At 43.0% G+C, this 17,479-nt stretch overlaps 2 protein-coding genes across 20 annotated transcripts in view; both read right to left on the bottom strand.

Moving 5' to 3' along the window:
- Positions 1 to 29: 29 nt before the first annotated feature.
- On the bottom strand, positions 30 to 12,529 carry LOC110948693 (dapper homolog 3). Of its 2 annotated transcripts, none has more exons than XM_022190363.2 (4): positions 10,705 to 12,529; positions 4,741 to 4,873; positions 4,249 to 4,359; positions 30 to 2,885 (listed from the first exon to the last, which is right to left on the bottom strand). In XM_022190363.2, the coding sequence occupies exons 1-4, from the start codon at positions 10,933 to 10,935 to the stop codon at positions 1,384 to 1,386; spliced, it is 1,977 nt and encodes a 658-aa protein (XP_022046055.1). In that variant the 5' UTR covers positions 10,936 to 12,529; the 3' UTR covers positions 30 to 1,383. The 2 variants fall into 2 exon arrangements, with proteins under 2 accessions (XP_022046055.1, XP_051813844.1); XM_051957884.1 differs by lacking the exon at positions 10,705 to 12,529 and adding an exon at positions 5,182 to 8,192.
- A 125-nt stretch (positions 12,530 to 12,654) lies between these two features.
- The window catches only part of gramd1bb (GRAM domain containing 1Bb), a 125,146-nt gene continuing 120,321 nt past the window's right edge, over positions 12,655 to 17,479 (bottom strand). For all 18 annotated transcript variants that reach the window (XM_051957864.1, XM_051957863.1, XM_051957866.1 and 15 more), the window contains one exon: positions 12,655 to 16,832. In XM_051957864.1, coding sequence (XP_051813824.1) covers positions 16,743 to 16,832 — 90 coding nt within the window. In that variant the 3' untranslated portion in view covers positions 12,655 to 16,742. The remainder of the gene's footprint in view (positions 16,833 to 17,479) is intronic.

Genomic DNA, 17,479 nt, shown 5'->3' with positions numbered 1-17,479 from the left:
GCAATAAAAATGTGCTAAACTGCCAAAAATTGAAACAAAATTGTCTTTATTTACAAGTTACATTCATTCCAAAACAAGGCCACATGATGGTATATACAAAATCATATCTATTTACAGAGTGTGTTAGTTTGTGTCACTGTGTTTTATTAAAATTGTAAACATAAAGTATACGCATGCATGAATGTACACTGATCCCTTAGTATGGCCTCATTAAACCCATCCCTGACTCAGAGTTATTTATGCTCATCGGTCCCGAAACCAGCTGGCTGCAGAAGAGAGGTAGTGGACAGTTCAGCTCAGAGGCAGATCCGAGCATGTTCATTTCTAAAAATAAACACCGATTCCCTGCTCAGCCCATTAGTTTGACACTGTAAGGTAACCAAATGTAAACGCACATTTGTCAACTCCAGCACAAAGGGAAGACTTTTCTACAGGATGAACCACTGATGGTGCCACACAACAAAATATTTTAGTTAGTGCTCTTTTAATTTTGGGGTAATTTCAGGCTAATATTTTAATAATTTCTGAATAGCTTCCAAGATGTTTCTTGGAAAGAACCATTTAGATTAGTACTGACTCATGTGAATGGAAAAACATTCATTTGCTACATTTTCAGTTCATTTAATTGATGTAGACAAGACTGTTGGTCAGCAAAACAGGCCACCTGATTATGCAAAATGTGACATTTTAGGAATAAATCTTCCAATAATAAGTGGACTTGGGTTTTACTTCAGAGAAAAATCCTGCTTTACTTATGATAGTGTCAAATTAGATAGTATAATTTATTAGGATACGTTGTATTTGTAAAAGAGAAAGCAAATGAACCTAAAATTCTTAAAGAAGTCTGTGCTTTAATCTCATTTCTATAATACTGATATGTGGCAATAAAAGAAGCTTTTGGGGATGTATTGGTCAATCAAAAACAATCTAAAATCGTTTGAACGACAGTGGCATGAACTTGCACTTTGCCAACTCTTCAGTCTAGGAATTAATTAACCATAAGTCTCTGATTAATTAACTACAAGGCCAACAGACATTAAGAAAAAAACTGGCAGCGTATTCAATCACTTAGCCTCGATGCCATCCGTGTCAACACAGTGTAGCTTGGCATCAATTATCATCCATTACAACCAGATAACACCCATTAGTCTAGTGTCAGCTACTTGTCAACCAGACACGTCAGATAAAGAATCTCTAACTAGATCTTTAATCGTGCTCATTAATATCAATGCATCTCCTGAAGAACATACTGCAGTTAGAGGTAGGTTGAATATAAAGACAGGATCTGTTATTTGAAGTTTGATTTGTGGCCTAAAGTAAAAGTCGCCGTGCTGCTCTGACGATGGTTCGAGTTCTCAGTTTGAAACAGGTTTGATCCTTTGCTCACACAGTCGTCATGACTTTGAGGGACCCTGAGCGGAATCTGAGAATCTTCTTCTTGAGAGCGTGGGAGGCTTTGATCTTAACGAAGGCTTTCGGTTGGGATGGGGTGTTAGCATTAGCTTGCGATGAAGGAGAGGACGAGGAGGAGGTAGAAGCAAGACGTGGTGGCAACTGCTGGGGCCAAACCAGCCCCCCGCTCTCATCTGAGTCGCTGGACAGTGAGCTGGAGGCAGGAGAATAAACCTCACTCATGCTGGACTCAGACTCTGCTGGGGCGGCGGCGGCGTAGCCCTCCTCTCCCTGACAGAGGGGAGCTCTTTCCTGAAAGTCTGGGTGCCAGCGCTGCTGTTGGTGGTAGCTCTGGGGTTGGGAATGGGAACAAGAATGACCATGGCGAGATTTTCGAGGCGGTCGTCTGTGAACCTGGCCTGCGTGGGTCTCCCCCTCGTCCTGGCTGAGCTCCAGGTTGGAGCACCAGCGTCGGCTCCCATTGTGGCTGTTGTTGCCCATCTGTGGTCCAGCGGCCTGGCTTTGGTTCTGAGCAGGATCTCCTCTGCCTTGGTGCCTCTCTGTGGTGCTGTACCTCCTCTCAGGGAGCACTCGCTGACCCAGGAGGCTGTTTTCTGACTGGGATCGACCGGCTTTGCTGCTTGATTTCTTAGACCTCTGTCGCTCATTGTGACTTCTCTTAGATGTTCTGGACTTGGAGTTGGGATGGTCAGGAGAGGTGGTGACTCGGCTGGGCTTAGGCTGCTCTGGGTGGTAGTGTCTGGGGGAGCGCACAGGGGCATGACAGGCCTGTCCAGGGATATATTGAGCACTTACTAAATTTTGCATGCGATGAATAGGGGGTTGTGGATGTAGATAATGTTGGGGGGAAGGGGGTTCACAACAGGGGTCAAGAGCCCCAACACCACAGTTTGGGTCCAGAGAGGGCAGAGGTGATGGTAGTCTCCCAGCCAGGGAGTGTGGCCTGGACTGGGGGTAGGGCAGAGCCAAATAGCAGTCCTCCTCCAAGGAAGGGGCCTCTCCACCACAGGCCTCCCCCTCTAGGGGGTCACAACCCCATGCCTGGCTCTTCGGGTTTGCCGAAAGGTCAACGTGGGGCTGAAGATGGGGGTCAGGAAGGCGCTGCTCAGAGGTTAGAGAAGGAGTTCTCCTGTGTAGGGAGCTGTGTCCTGAGGCACTGCAGAATGAGGGGTCAGGGCTCAGGGTGGTTCGAGGCTGACATGGACGTGGAGAGAGGGTGTGGCGCTGGATGAGACCTAGGATGTAACCCTCCACCTTCAAAGCCTGCTGGTAGCCCTCCTCTGTGGCCTGGTCCTGTGCAGACTGCTGCTGCCAGCCGTGGTTTGCTCCGCTGGGGTCCCACTCCCAGGAGTCTGCTGCCGTGACCTCCTCAGCGATCCCCTCCAGAGGTGGGTAAGGGGCAGAGAAAGAGCGAGGCAGGGTGGAGCGTGGAGCTGGCACATCAAAATCTCCATTCAGCATCAGGGGGTCTCCTGAGTACAAAAAGCAATACAGTAGTAAACCATGATGCAGTAATTATAAAAAAAATCAAACACAGTGACAAGTCTATTAATATTAACCCCTGGATATCTGCTGTTGCGAATTCTCAACATACCACTTTCATTCAGACTGTAGCAGAGATAGTGTATCCATTCCCCCAGTGCTGGTTTGTGCATATTCAATACGTACTTCGAAACCTTTTGCAAGCACTGATTTCTCGTAGAACCGGTTGGAGTGTGATCTTATTATTATATAGCTGTTATTATTATTACATATCTGTTCTATATGTAATAGACAAATAAACAATCTCCACTTATTTTAGCATCGACTGGAAAGCAAAAAAAAAAGTAAACAAATTCAGGTGTCAAGGGGTTAATAGGATGTAAATACTAATAGTTACAATACGTAAACAGTAATGAATGATGCTAGAGCTGAGAATTTGGGGCCATGTCAGTGGATCTGTGATGCTGTACTTAGTCGCAGAAGTCCTTTCTGCCAAATGTTACAGTCAGTCTACTACCACACTCACATCAATGCTGACCAGTTCTTTACCATGTTTAGCATCTTTGTTTATAATATTAGTTAGCTAACTTTAAGTACTCAGCACTGAACTCAAAGTCCTGCCAAATGGTGGAATTGTCATTCATGTTGCACTTCTATGGTCATAAAAGTAGGTGTTGACAGAAGAAAGGACAGGGGCTCATCAGAGCTCGGATTCATCTTGTGGGAACCATGAAGGTAAGAAAAGCAATAATTCAACCAGATGTTGTTGAGATATTTCAAAAGCAAAGTGGAGGACACCCAGTAGCAATAGACCCACATCTATAGCATATCTAATTATGGGCAAGACAACCATATTCATGTTTCATTGTTCATTTTTCAACACTGGCACAACTAAGAGTGCTTTTACAGTGGCTATGTGTAAGTAATCACACTTTTTTAAAATGTATTTTGGTTTTAGGTAACATAATCAACTTATCTGGAAATGACATTAGGTTCATTTGTGAATTGTCAGCCATGTGACTGTTAGTCAGTCAATGGAAAATTATAGCTTCAATGGTAGCCTATGGAATGTATGATTCTTAGATGTGGTAGTTGCCTTTCTCTCTTTCCACCGGACCGCTTCTGCATTTCTGAATCTCCTGAATTTTATTCAACCAAACTAATAAGTTGACATCTGAAAATAATCTGTGTTTTTGCCTGTAGTTGCAAAAGGAAAACAAGAAGTGAATGTCCTGTTTCTCTTATTTATGATGCAAAAATGCTACAGTTACATGCTACAATTTGTCCCACTTCATGTGCATTTCAGTAATTTCTGCATATGCGTAACCTTTCCACATCTGCTAATTTTCTTACCCACAGACTTCGGCCTGTCGTTGGTGTGAGCCCAGGGGGAGACGGTCTCTGCAGGCTCAGTGGAGCAAGATTTGCCTTTAGGTGACTGTCCCTCACTTGACTCATAGAAACCTAGGACAAAGTGCAATTAGAGAGTCAGAGAAGATGTCTGTCTCGTTTAATTCAGCTCACTGATTGTTCCAGTTCTCTGAAAATGCGCCTCTTGATGCAGGAGGTCTCTCACCGCATTTCACAAATAGGACACAAACAAAATTACAAGCAACTAGAGCATGAACGAACAATAGGAGCAGAAGTAAAATAACAAGTTCATTGTATGTAAATTTTGAAATGCAAAAAGAAAATATGAGTTTTTGCAGATAGAGCAACAATTTTAGGCAAAAAGAAAAGAGCTTTAAAGGATTCACTGAAAGAATGTGTTCGCATTTAGAAAATTCTCAATTACATGTTTGACAGAGCTGTAAAGAAGAAAAACATTTAAAACAGTGTCAGTACCAGAGCTGGGCCGACTGTCGCCAGCGTCTCCTAGACCTCCATCACAGCAGCCGTCGTCGGTGTCGATCCTCAGCTCTCCCACCTGCTGTTCCAGCGCCTGCATTAGGCCCCATGGGGAACTCTGAAGAGCACTCTGAAAAACCAACACACACTCACTCAGGCTCTTTCTTTGCTGTCTGCATTTGATTGTGCGGTTGAGAACTAATTTTTAAGTGGCTGGTAAGAGGCAACAATTAGTGATTTCAACAACAAGAAAACACTCCTGGCAATCAAATCACTCATTTCCACAAACGCGAGCAGCAGAAGGACATCTGTGAATCCTTTGCCGCTTGTTTCTACAGCTGCACACCAGCTCTTATTTTGTTTGACGCTCAGACACTCATTAATCCCCCGCTGAGAAAGCTCCGAAATTTCTGTTTTAGTTGGGAACAAATTGTTTACTCGAATACTTTAGGAGAGGAGCTGTTATTTTCTTTGAATTCCTGCCGCATTTTCTTCCTCACAACGGGGACGAGTACGACTGAAATGGCTGAACACGCAATGTTGAAACAGATAAAGCCACAACTTAGATGTAAATTTGCACTGGGCTAGTTTCTAAAACACAAACGTGGCCATCACCGGTCACCACTCGGCAGCAAAGATAAGCATCCGTGTGCAGCATCCATATCTGTCACTGGGCTCTCGTATGCAGGCGGGCTTACAGGGGAGGCAGTCAGTTGGAACATGAATAATTCAAGGTTCTGTGAAGGGTTGGAGGGGTGGGGGTGGGGGTGTTCTTTCATGTGGGTGGAGTACACACACACACACACAGATGCAGACACATGCTATTCAGATATGCAGACAATTTCTGCTTGCTCATACAACTCAGATAGGAACACACAAGAATGCAGTTTGAGTACGGATGAAACATAACACTTAATCTTTCACACACACACCACAGACACACAGGCACACAGACACACACACACACACACACACACACACACACACACAGACACTCACACACACCAGTAAGACAGTAAAATTGGACATGCTTGTTCAGCCATCCTGTGACAATTTTCACCGGTCTCATGTCGACATCATCCGACACATGCCCTAACATCTGCAGACACTCGCATCCAGGCCTGTCTTCATGGGTTAACACACACACACACACACACACACACACACACACACACACAAAGGCCCTTCAGTTTGTTGGAGGCTCATTAAGAGGCTTCATTACCCGAAGACAGAGCACGTCCTCATGCTGAGGTGACACTTTTTACGTTACAGGCCCACTGTGATGGAGAACCTGTCAGACAGCTGTCACAGTCTCCTGCACGTCCTGAACACCGTCTTTGTACATCTGCATGTGCGTGCCAATCAAACACTGCCTGTAGAAATGCACACAGCCCCTACAGTGTGCAAAACAGCAGATGAAAAATCACACAAAAGCAGGTTATCATAGCGGTGTGCGTCGGATGATTTACTGCTTTGGTTCAGGCTGAAATATCTGAAGTTATATTTCATGATTTTCCATGAAATTTTTAGAGGCTTACAGGGTGAGGACAACGCCTACGGACTTCGGTGACCCCTTCAACCTTTCTTCTTGACTCAGCATGACGGCGATATATTTGGTTTCTAGTGACATGTTTCGACAAAATGTCATTTTTAAGACACTTTTCTTCATGACTAAACACCAGTCGTCATTCTCATCACATTTTGTGCTTTATCAGCTCACAACGCTGAAAAGAAAACACGCCTGTGGAACATAGCTCTCTGCTGCTTGTGTGTTTACTCCAGTCAGTGCTCGAGCTGTGACTCCTTTGTCCTGCAGACTAAATGCGGTCATAATGCAAACGCTGTGCGCTGTGCTGCCCACACGACCTCTTCACCCCAAACACTGCCATTCCTTTTGTCCCGACAAGTGTACTTATTGTCTCGTCATAAACAAAGAATTAGCATCCCTGCATCAATATTGTTTTGCACGGCAGAAACGAAGAGTGGGGAGCTTTGTTTCAGCTGCTGGTGTAGGACAGAGAACTGCCTAGGAGGAGGGGGAGCTTATAGGAAGTCAATTAATCAGTGATACCTTTTCGCACAAGTGATTGCTCGCCTCTTTGTGGCCACGCGTGTGCAGCGAAAGCCACGACACTGGTTATTAAATTACACCTCTGCAGAAAACAAACAAACCGACGGGTTCAGACCGTGGCAGGGTTCATTTTAGAGGCTGCTCTTTGACTGCACTCCATTATTACTGGTCACACACTGGTTCCCTCACACTGTATCATTGCTTTTTACTGCATCCTAAGCCCAAGGCTGGTGGGGGATGGGGGGAAACAGAGGACACGGTGCAGCCAGACTCATTTAAACACTGAGCTGTTTCACACTGAGGGTACAACACATCAGGGCTAGCTGCCCTTTAAATGAAATCGACTGAGCAGCCGGTGAATCCGAGTGGAAGCCAGAACAACATTATGACTGGTTGATTTCACCTGTTAGAGCATTTAAATGCACCTCAGAACGAATATAAAGAACTTGAGGAAATAGTGGCGATAAATAAGAGCTGGATGTCTTGGCAGTATATAAAGACACATTGTAATCCTGGCACAAAAAAGGGTTTCGGCAGGAGCAGAAGAAGCTGGCAAAGTGTAGTCCTTGGCTGTGTTGAATAGGACTGTAGAATAGACCTGAAACCAGTTAACGGCTGGCTGGATTTTGAAACAATATTGGCAGGATATAGAAATCTATGGAACAGGGCACACAAGGCATGCAGCCGCACTGCTGGACCCTCTATAATTAAAGCGATGTTGTGACTGGATCCACACAGAGCAGCCTGTGGGAGGCCGGAAACACACACACACTCAAGACACCCTGCCCCCCCTCTGCTCCACTGCTGGACTCAACTACTGAGCTCTTATTTCTCCAAGCACACGGACACATTTTAAAGCTGTATTTCAATAAGCAAATATGTTTTTTAAAGTTTCTATTAAATGAATCTGATGGGGGAGGACTTTTGCACACACACTGTGTTTACATTAACACAGTGAATGGCATTCATTAGCGCTCTGACTCTACGTGAGCGGCGGCTTGTAGGCTCACCAGCAGCAGCATGTGTTGGCCGCCAAAGAAATCCCTGAAGAGAAACGTGCATCAGGCTGTGCTCGTGAAACTGACAGTTGCGGCTCAGAGTCCATCTCAAGGTGTGGACATAATGTTTGCAAATGTGTATCAGACGGGCAGATTGGTCTGTGTGCATATGATTTGGATATTTTCAGAACCTCATTTGCATTAATGCCTATACAAAGAAGCCAACGAACAGGAAAACTGTATGAGGTTTCGTGTTTGTGGGTCAGAACAAAGCAGAGAATCCATTCTGTGATCTATAGAAGTGATCTGTCACTGCTAATGATGTCTTAACCCTCCTGTTGTTTTCATTTACAGGCACCAAAAAATAGTTTCCTCGTTGGGAAAAAAAAATCCCCCAAATTTCAGAAAATTTGCAAAACCTTCAGGAAGAAAATTCCAATAATTCCTTAAAAGTTTCCCTTAAAAGATATATTTTAAAAAAATCCCCCAAAGTTGGCATGAAAATTCTTACAAATATTTTAAAAAAGTAAAAATCATCCCCAAAAAATATATAAAATGATTACATACATATCAGTAAAATTGCTAATATTTTCTTTAAGAGCATTCACAAAAAAAATCAACCAAAATCCAGCGAATTTCGCTGATTTTGGTTGATTTTTTTTGTGAATGCTCTTAAAGAAACATTTTTTTTCAACATTTCTTTTTTCCATCAAAAAACTTCCAAAACTTTCCTCAAATATTGAAAATGTGGACATCAGAAGTTTCACTGTGAAAATATATTTTTTCCCACATTTTCAAATTTCAAAACGCGTCAGTTTGACCTAAAGAACGATACGAGGGTTAACACAAGCACAAACTGATTGATTATAAACCACCAGTTCTGCACATGCACAAAACAAGAGTAAAAACCTACAGCAGACACACAATGCTACAGAATTAATGCTTAAAATCCTGCATTTGCATGTGCACATGACAAGCTGATTTGAAACTATATTAAAAGTCAGCTCATATCCTTCAGAGGAGATAAAATGCAACTCAGAGTTTTCTGAGAGCAAACAGGAGGCTTGCATGTATGTCACACATTCATACACAATTCATATATTCTCCTCCTCTCTCCAAACACACTCAGCAGGGAAGCAGAGAGGGAGGTCAGGGCTTCATGCTTTTCCAGCTGTTGTCTGGCGTCCCACAGCTGTCAACACCTTCAGCAGCGCCACAACACACTGTATCCAGGAGAAAAGGGGCCTCTCAGCCTGTCTGGGGGCCACATTCACGTCCAAGGCACACACACACACACACATGAAAGGTCTCATGGGGCAGATGTTTCTGTGTCATACTGTGAACCATACATTTTGGAGACTTTAACCTACATGTGAGATGAGATTGGGGATTTGGCTCGGACGCAGATGGTGACCTGATATCATGAAGACTCAATTTGAGACTTCAATTAGAGTCCTGTCGGGCAAGATAGAAAAAAATAACTCTCCCAGGAATTTCCCGTGTAATTACTCACACGCTTGGATAAGCAGAACACTTAATAAACATCGATTCACAGACGCGTTTGCGCCCAAAATGGAAACGGGGAAAATATGCACTACTGAGGGGGGAAAAATACGCGTGTCACTCCTCCATTGGTCTTGAAAATGGCTGTTTCCCGTCAGAGTGTGGATGTGGAGACGCGCTGACAGCCCCTCCATCACCACAGGATTATGGATACTGGTGCGTCATGCGTCAGGAGACATCTTTCCAAAATGTATTTGGAATCCACAAAATCCTATGTGGACCCAGATGAGGCAGAGTGCCCAAATCGTGCTATACCCAACTGGGGCCAACGCACAACGCCACCTATGTGCGCCTCTATCCTCTCACCAGGGCCTCGATAGGCATCATTAGTATTCTGCTCCATATGCGCCTATTGTTAGGACCCCGTCGGAGGAGAGAGAGAGAGAGAGGGAGGGGAGGGAGGGAGGAAGGAGGTGTGAAGAGGAGGCGGCTGATTTAATTTCTTTTTTACCCTCTTTAATAATGGCTTCCTATTGTGGCCATGTGAAACAGCTCGCGGGCTGCGCAAGAGCAGCGGCCAAACAGAAACAAGAACTCCCAGACGCACACAAAAACTTAACATGACCACAATAAAATAAAAAAAAAATACAGCCCACAGACAACATCATCATCTGCAGATTAGTGGTTAGACTCAGCGGTGCGTACAACGTCCTGATGGAGACGCTGTAGCAGGAATGCTGAAACTTTTATTTGTCTTGATTAACCCACTTTTTAATTCTCCTCCTAATCCTGGCATCGCTGCGGAGCATTTTTGCGCAACTTTGTCTGACCTCCGCTTAAGAAAAGACGTCCCATTAATTACATAGGAGATAATTATGGCATAAAAACGTTAGCAGCGACGGCAACATACAAGCTGAAGGAATAATTCATTCTTTTATGATGTGTGGAAAGCGCAAATAAGAGCTTGTTAAGTAGTAAAATCTACAAAAGTCTATGACGAGGGAACAATGGGCTATTAAATAGTCGGTCTGTGCCACAAACGGCGGGTGCTCCACCCCCTGATTTCGTTGCCCACAGGCATAAATCTCAGCCCAGAGCACAGAGACGCATTACACCCTTTCAAACAGAGGCCCTATTTATCAAGTTGAGTAACTTTTTTTGCAGCTCGAGGTCACGTCAACACAAAAGGCGCAGCGCCAACCAGGAGTCCATCCAACGGTCAAGCGGATCACAAAGAGGATCCGCTGCAGGCTATTAGATATTCAAAAGTATGTAGGACTGTAGCACAGGACAGAGGTAAAGTGGAGGTTTAAACACAGGGTGGGGTGACTGAAGGCAGAGCAGCTGGAATCCAAACACGCAGTAAAACACTCAAGGTAAACTTCTTACCAGCTGTCGCCTTAGCGTTAAGTTTTCTTGTCCCCAGCTGCTGAAACACGCCAGCTCTTCTCTGGAGCCGTCCTGCTCCAGAGGGTCTCCCAGAGCCAGCGCTCCCAGCACCAGACACTCCTGCCTCTGCCTGCGGAGCTCCAGCTCACACAGACCCGCCAGACTCGCCTCCAGGCGCTCCTTGGTCCGACTGCGCTCCACAGTCACCGGGAACGAGAACGCGCGGTGCATACCCCCTAAAGTCCCAGGATCATGTGCAATAAAAGCTAATTATTTCCCTCAGATTGTATTTCCGTGTCCTCCAAGTGGCCCAAAATTTACGAGGGCATTCTCAGACTATAAAAGGCCATGCTGCGTCCCATTCCTTGCGATAGCGCGGTTGCCTCGGAGCGCCATGGGCTCCCGGACCATCTATGCGCTATACATTTTCTGTTTCGCAGCTGTCAAACGCAAGCAAGCAGCTCCGCCCTCTGCGCCCGAGCACGGCGAGAAAGTGGGGAGTCATCCTCCCCCTTTGGAAATCCAATCCCAGCCTTCATTGGACATGAGTGGCTGGTGGGGTGCTGCGCGTAGCGTCGTCCCTTCCCCCTTGATTCATTACAGTGACGCGTAGACCTCACCCATCTTCCCATCCAGGCCCTGGGACTAACGGACTGGTTATGTGGAAGGTTATTTCTGGCCGTATAGTAAAAACACTGTTTTTTTATTATTATCCTGGAACGATTTAATGCCACCACAGGAAAGATTAAAACAGTAACAAGACAACGATAGTGGTGAAAAAAAGCTGAAAAAAATGGAGAGCACTTGGAAAGGATACAAAAAACTTGATAGTATTGTAAAAATGCTGCAACTTCAAGATACAACGAACACCTTACAGAACACTGGATTATGTAGAAGACATAAGAGAACAGAGAACAGAGATTTTTCCCAAAAAAGGTTATCAAAAGGACACATGAAATAATTAGAACTAAGTCATTATTGCAGCAGTTGATTTCCTTCTCCATCTCCTCCCTGCTGCCTGCTGGGCTGCATGCCTTCAGGATGCTAAGGAATGTTGAGCATGTTCATGTTACCTTATTAACAGTGCAAAAATGTGTAAAAATATCTTGTGAAGTGCAAATGCTTTCCGTGTATTTAGTTTCTGCTAGTAATTAACATGACTAATAGTGAAGAAGGGGGATTAAAGCAGCAAAAGCTTCATACAGGTCAAATTTAGGTCAAAGCACAGGGAGAGTTTGGTATTTTCTACATTGGATTAAACATTTTTTTTTCTTGAGGAAATTCTTTTGCCAGATACTGATGAGAAAACACAAGTACTGAACATGAGAAATGCAGTGCATAGTAGAAAAGCAACAAGATATGATAGAATAACATTGCATATTAGAAAATGGGGAAAATGCAATATTGAAAATGCACAGTGTCAGCCTGAATTATTTTGTCTGTGTGCATGTCCATTGTTTCAGGGTTTGTGTTATCCTTCACTCCCTCTACTGCAGACTGGCAATGCAGCTTTCACCTGCCCTCTGTCTGTGTTTACACAGCACGCTAATTAATAGGTAATTTATGCAACAGTAATTAAAATGGGAAAAAAGGGAGCCATAGGAGTCCTGTGGGCAGACCGCTCTGAACGCAGAAGGTTATGAGAAGCTTGCAGCTCTCAAAATAATAAAGCTTTCAATACATGGCATCAATATGTTAAAGTTTTTTGATTGTATTTTATTTTTAAAGTGCAGCTACAGATGACTATTTCATCTTGGTGCCTAAAGCAGTCTTTTCTGTGAACTATTCTCTCTGTGAAGTCCCCTGAGGTCACACATGTCCAGTCTTTAAGGGTAAAACCTGCACTTCCTGTTAGGAAAACCTGTGATTCAGCTGTGATGTCCTTAAATATAAACGTGTTCTTCCAGCTGACGATTTGTGAAATAAACCACTCCAAATGCAGCGACGCTATTTGTTTAGTATTATTTTTTTGTTTTATTCATACTTCCAATCTCTACTTCACATGAACCAGAAAGCCACTTTTATCTTCAGTCTCTATGAGGCAAAGTCATCGGCAAGTCAACACCTACGCGCAGCGCAGGCTGGGTTCTTTTGTCAGTGTGTGTGTGTGTGCACACTGCAGATATACACAACATATGCTTACAGTATATTTATCTCATGTATAAATTTCACTATAAGTCTAGAGATCAAATCATTTTCTAAAAAAAAAAACAACAAAAAAAACATACAGTAGAATTGTTGTTGAACAGAACTACAGCAGTACATTTTGTTTAATCAAGACACACTTGAAGAAGAGCATTTGCTATGAGTTTGATCAGCGGTTGTTTTCAGGAGGTTGTGTGTGAGTCCTATCGTGCGTTAACCAAGGCTGCTGGTTAGTACGGGGCTGCATGGGCGGCGCTGCTCTGTGACACCGATGGACACAGCCAACGCAACCCATCAGCTGTGAGCGACAAAGAACGGTGGCGTCCTAAACTCTCTGGTGGCCTCGGTTCTACAGCTGTGCAGCGATAGCAATCATACAATCATTCATGTGACACAGATTAACTGTGTGAGTGCACGCTAGAAAAGAAAGACTGAAAGGGAACAAAAAGAAAAAAAAACAACAGGAGTTCAGTTTGTTTACGTCAAATGTGTTGGCCAGAATGAGAAACATGAACTGAAGGTTAAAAACGTAAACCAAATTTGTATAATTGTGGAGCTTTGTGAAAATAAAATCAGGTGTGCTGCATCCTTTTAAGCCTGAATGAGCATCTAATTTGGAGAAAGGAGTGTGTTTTTACAGAAGATAAAGATTAGCCGGTCATCATTAACTGCTTCCCTTAGTCTTGACAGTGAAAATAATAACGTCAGTGCCAGAAAAACTGCCTCAATCAAGCATTTACCACATTTCCTTCAAAACACTTGGAGGATGTTTGTCATTTCTGAAGAAAAAAAAGAAAAAAAATCCACTTAAATCAAACCATTAAAGCATTTCAGTCACATTTTCATACAGATGACATTCCTGCATCGTCGTATACATGAAGCCTAACTTCAGAAAACATTGCTAACCACTCACATTCAGGTCTTAAGGTTTCCGTGTGCTATCGTTACTCAGTGCCTTCTTCAAATGTAGTATATGTGCGCACACACAGCAGGGATCCAGTCAGGAAGCTCTCCTGCTGTTTACAATATGTCAGTCAGTAACACGCCATGCAGGCACACAGTAAAGATACCTTTTCCCTCATAAAAATCACTCGTTCCTGCCTCGTCCACAAAACAGACAAGAGAGTGTGTCAGTCTCAGTTCAGAGCTGCTTTGTTTGGGATGTGTTGTGGAAGATTCACATTTATCTCAGTTGTATTTGGGCAAAAGTGACGCAGTTTGTTTTTTTTTGAATAGTAACCAGATTCAACTGAGAAAAATCAACAATGTGGCTGTTCAATTCTAAAATATATCTAAAAATGAAAACTATTTCCTCAGCCCTGCATTCACCTCCAAACTAAACTGCTGCCACTTTTCTTTCTTTCCTTCTTTCATTCGTTACCTCAAAAGGCTTTAAAGTGCTTCACTTTCTTCTTTTATTATTACACAAAGAAGTTTTTTTTTCTTGTTTTGGAAGTGCTTCTGTTGCTGAAGTCTGTCAGCTGTAAGGGACCTCAGCTGACAAACTCTTAAGAGATGCTCTTTACTGCACCTAATCCAGTATATATATAATACATGACATACATGATAAATACTTCATTTAAAACAACATGATCATTTGTGAAGGTACATTTCTACTTCTTTCTTTTGGTTCAATTTAGTTAAGGTAATTCTCATGCTTTCATTGCATCCAAGACAGACACTTGAAATGTGGAAAGGGAAATGATCATTTGGGTTGAAGTAGATGTTTTTAAAGGAAGTGATTGATGTTTTGAGATATGAGCTCATTTGCTTTTGCTGTGATCTAGCTGAAAAGATCACTCTCATATCTGCATGCTAATCATGAAGCTAAAGTTAAATTTAGAGAAATATGGAAACAAGTTGCCCTCAGTTTCTTGTCCTCCTGCTATGATAAGCTAAGTGGCTGCTGGCCAGGAGATGTGAGCTCAACGTTAAGACCACATAGAACAGCTTGTTGGCTGCAGCTTTGCGTTTAAAGTAAAAACATAAAAGTGGTGTCAATCTTCTCACCTAACTTTCAGTAAGAAAGCAAACAAGCGGATTTCTCAAAAGGTCAATCTGTTCCTTTTGTAGCAAATACCGGTCAAGCCACTAATGGTGACATGAACAGAAGATTTGCTCACAGAGGGCAGATGAAGGGTTCACCTCCAAAATGTTATATATCCATTTACAAGAGAAACATCACCCTGTTCAGTATGCAGTCTGATGATCTCTCGTCTTCCTCACATGGATTGGATCTACTAAGGATGAGTCAAGTGTGTGACATTCATTTAAGCAATCAATTACTGAGTAAAAGTAGAAGCTGGAACTTTGTTTTCAAATGTTGGATACATCATTTTGGAACAAAACTCTTCGACTGTAAACTGTACCCTGGTGGGACTAATGCAAGGCGGCATCCAAACGCATTAGCATTTTAAAAAAGGCAGTCTGGCTGCAGAAGCCAGAAAAGAAAGAAAAACATATGAAACATACATGTGTGGAATGGTAAAAATGTCACTTTCCAGCACACACGTGTGCTCACACGCACACACTCACTCACTCTCACTCTCACACACACACACACACACACACACACTCACACACACATGCGCGAATATAATCGCGCGAATGCAGAATCATACTTGCACACTGGACATGTCACAGACATATCTGGCATGCATTTTTAGAAGAAAACACTTTTTGTTAGAAATTCTTTAACTGGTCTAGAGCTCTGATAATTTCTGTATGTACATAAATTAACAATAAATATAGGTAATGTTTATATATTTTGAAATATATATATATTAAATAATGAAATATTCTTATATATTTCAAATATATTCATAGAATTCTTTCCAATTTGAAACATCTTTAAAGAGATATAATCACAGTTTAGTAATAAAACATGTAAGAATACAGGTCTCCCAACGGGTCTGGCTGCAGCGTCCCCGCTTCGAAGATTAATAAGTTGTGATCAAAGTCCAGCCTTTTTTTCCAGACTAATACATTCGACTTCATCAGAAGGATGAGAAATAATGCAACGTAAGGTAGCGAACACTGTGGCAGGAGCATGTGGTCATGGGAGCTGTGTCTAATGTTAAAGAGACGGGCTGAGGTCTTATCAGTCTTTAGATTCTACTTTGAAACCATTCAACACGACGGTCCGACAGGGAACCAGCCCTGACAGGAACAATACAGGCCAGACTGAAACAAGGCAAGAGGGACGGATCAGAGAAGCTGATCTCCCAGCTACAATGTTTCTTCTGTGGAACCAAACTGTCCTCTGATCACCTGGAGGTTCATTATAAGGGACGCTGCAGCGAGGGCCTCTCGGGGATGATTGGTTGGAACAGTCGAGAGAGTGTAAAAAGCCAGTAAGACTCGAAAGGAACCCCCCCCCTGCGTTTGACTCAATCTCTCCTCTTCTTCTGTTCTTCTTTTTTTTAACACACATAGACTGGAACTGGACCACACTAACACTGACTGAGGGGAGCTAGGTTGTCTAAATGCATGCAGTAGTTTTCCTTCTTTCTCTCTGCCACTCTCCTGGTTGACATGGCTTACAGTAGGATGCACTTGGAAATAAAGAGAGTAGAAGGAAACAGTTATCCCACAGGTGAAAAGAAGGGGCAAGCCTCACACCTTCCCACAATGCCTCAGTGATGTTGGGGATGCGTCAGTTCCTGTGTGCGTTTGGGGCACTTTTCTATCCGTGATTTCCTCCTCCGGGGGTTTTTTAAAACTTGTGTGCGCTGGAGACGACTGTTCCTCTCTTTGTAGTCTTTGGACCCGCTCACCGCTGGCCCCACCTCCCCCTCTGTCCTCCCTCTTTCCTGCTGCTGCCTGCAAACTGGTTCACAAACAAAACAGGTCCTATATTGCACAGCATGCCCTCATGGCCTTATGGTGGTGTGTCAGTGATAGCGACTTCTCTTCTCCTCAGTCTCTGAGCTGTAGTCCCTTAAACCAATGCCTCGCTGGAGGTTCAATAAAGAGTCTTTCATCTAAAGGGGAGAAACAACAGGAATAAAATCTTTTAAAAAAGTCAATTAGAGTGATGAAAATTATAACTGACACCTACATGAATGCACAGAACAAGTAGAACTGACTCATATTTTCTATTTCATCATAACTGGTAGCAAGTGGTGGTCATTAACTTACAAATGCACAGTGGAAAGTTAATCATTTACTTAGAATCATTTAATCATGAAAATGTAGTTTTGGTTGAGTCATAATAGGCTTTGACTGGGCACATGGAATCAAAATGCATTTTTTTTTCACCAGGGTACAATACTTTAGTGCATTTGTGATCTAATTATGACTGAAAAATAACTATTTCAAAGTTTTAGTGGCTGAAAATCTGAATCTGAATATCGTAAAACACCAATTATTATTATTGTTACTGCATAGTATGAGGTTCCCCCTACACTTGCATGCCTTGGATGCCTAACTAAAACACTTCAAGAAGTTCAAGAACTCTTTTATGCACTTTTTTTTTTTTTGATTCCTGAGCATAAATGTAGACAGTGTTACATTAAAGTGAGATGCTTCATGTGCAGCCACAATAGATTTTTCTGGCAGATAGTCACAAGTACAAACAAGCTGACATTTGTTTCTGTGGTTTGGCATTAGATTCTTTATAGTATTCACT

Source organism: Acanthochromis polyacanthus, chromosome 13 (genome assembly GCF_021347895.1).
Source record: "Acanthochromis polyacanthus isolate Apoly-LR-REF ecotype Palm Island chromosome 13, KAUST_Apoly_ChrSc, whole genome shotgun sequence".
Taxonomy (NCBI): Eukaryota; Metazoa; Chordata; class Actinopteri; family Pomacentridae; genus Acanthochromis; species Acanthochromis polyacanthus.
This window is presented reverse-complemented; position numbering and strand designations above follow the sequence as displayed.

What these genes read in the sequence shown, in the direction of transcription:
- LOC110948693 (XM_022190363.2), bottom strand. Translation starts at nt 10,935, where the DNA reads ATGCACCGCGCGTTCTCGTTCCCGGTGACTGTGGAGCGCAGTCGGACC. An exon ending in CGACAGTCGGCCCAGCTCTG is followed by an intron (nt 4,360 to 4,740) that starts GTACTGACACTG and finishes ACTTTGTCCTAG; the next exon opens with GTTTCTATGAGTCAAGTGAG. An exon ending in CGACAGGCCGAAGTCTGTGG is followed by an intron (nt 2,886 to 4,248) that starts GTAAGAAAATTA and finishes TTTTGTACTCAG; the next exon opens with GAGACCCCCTGATGCTGAAT.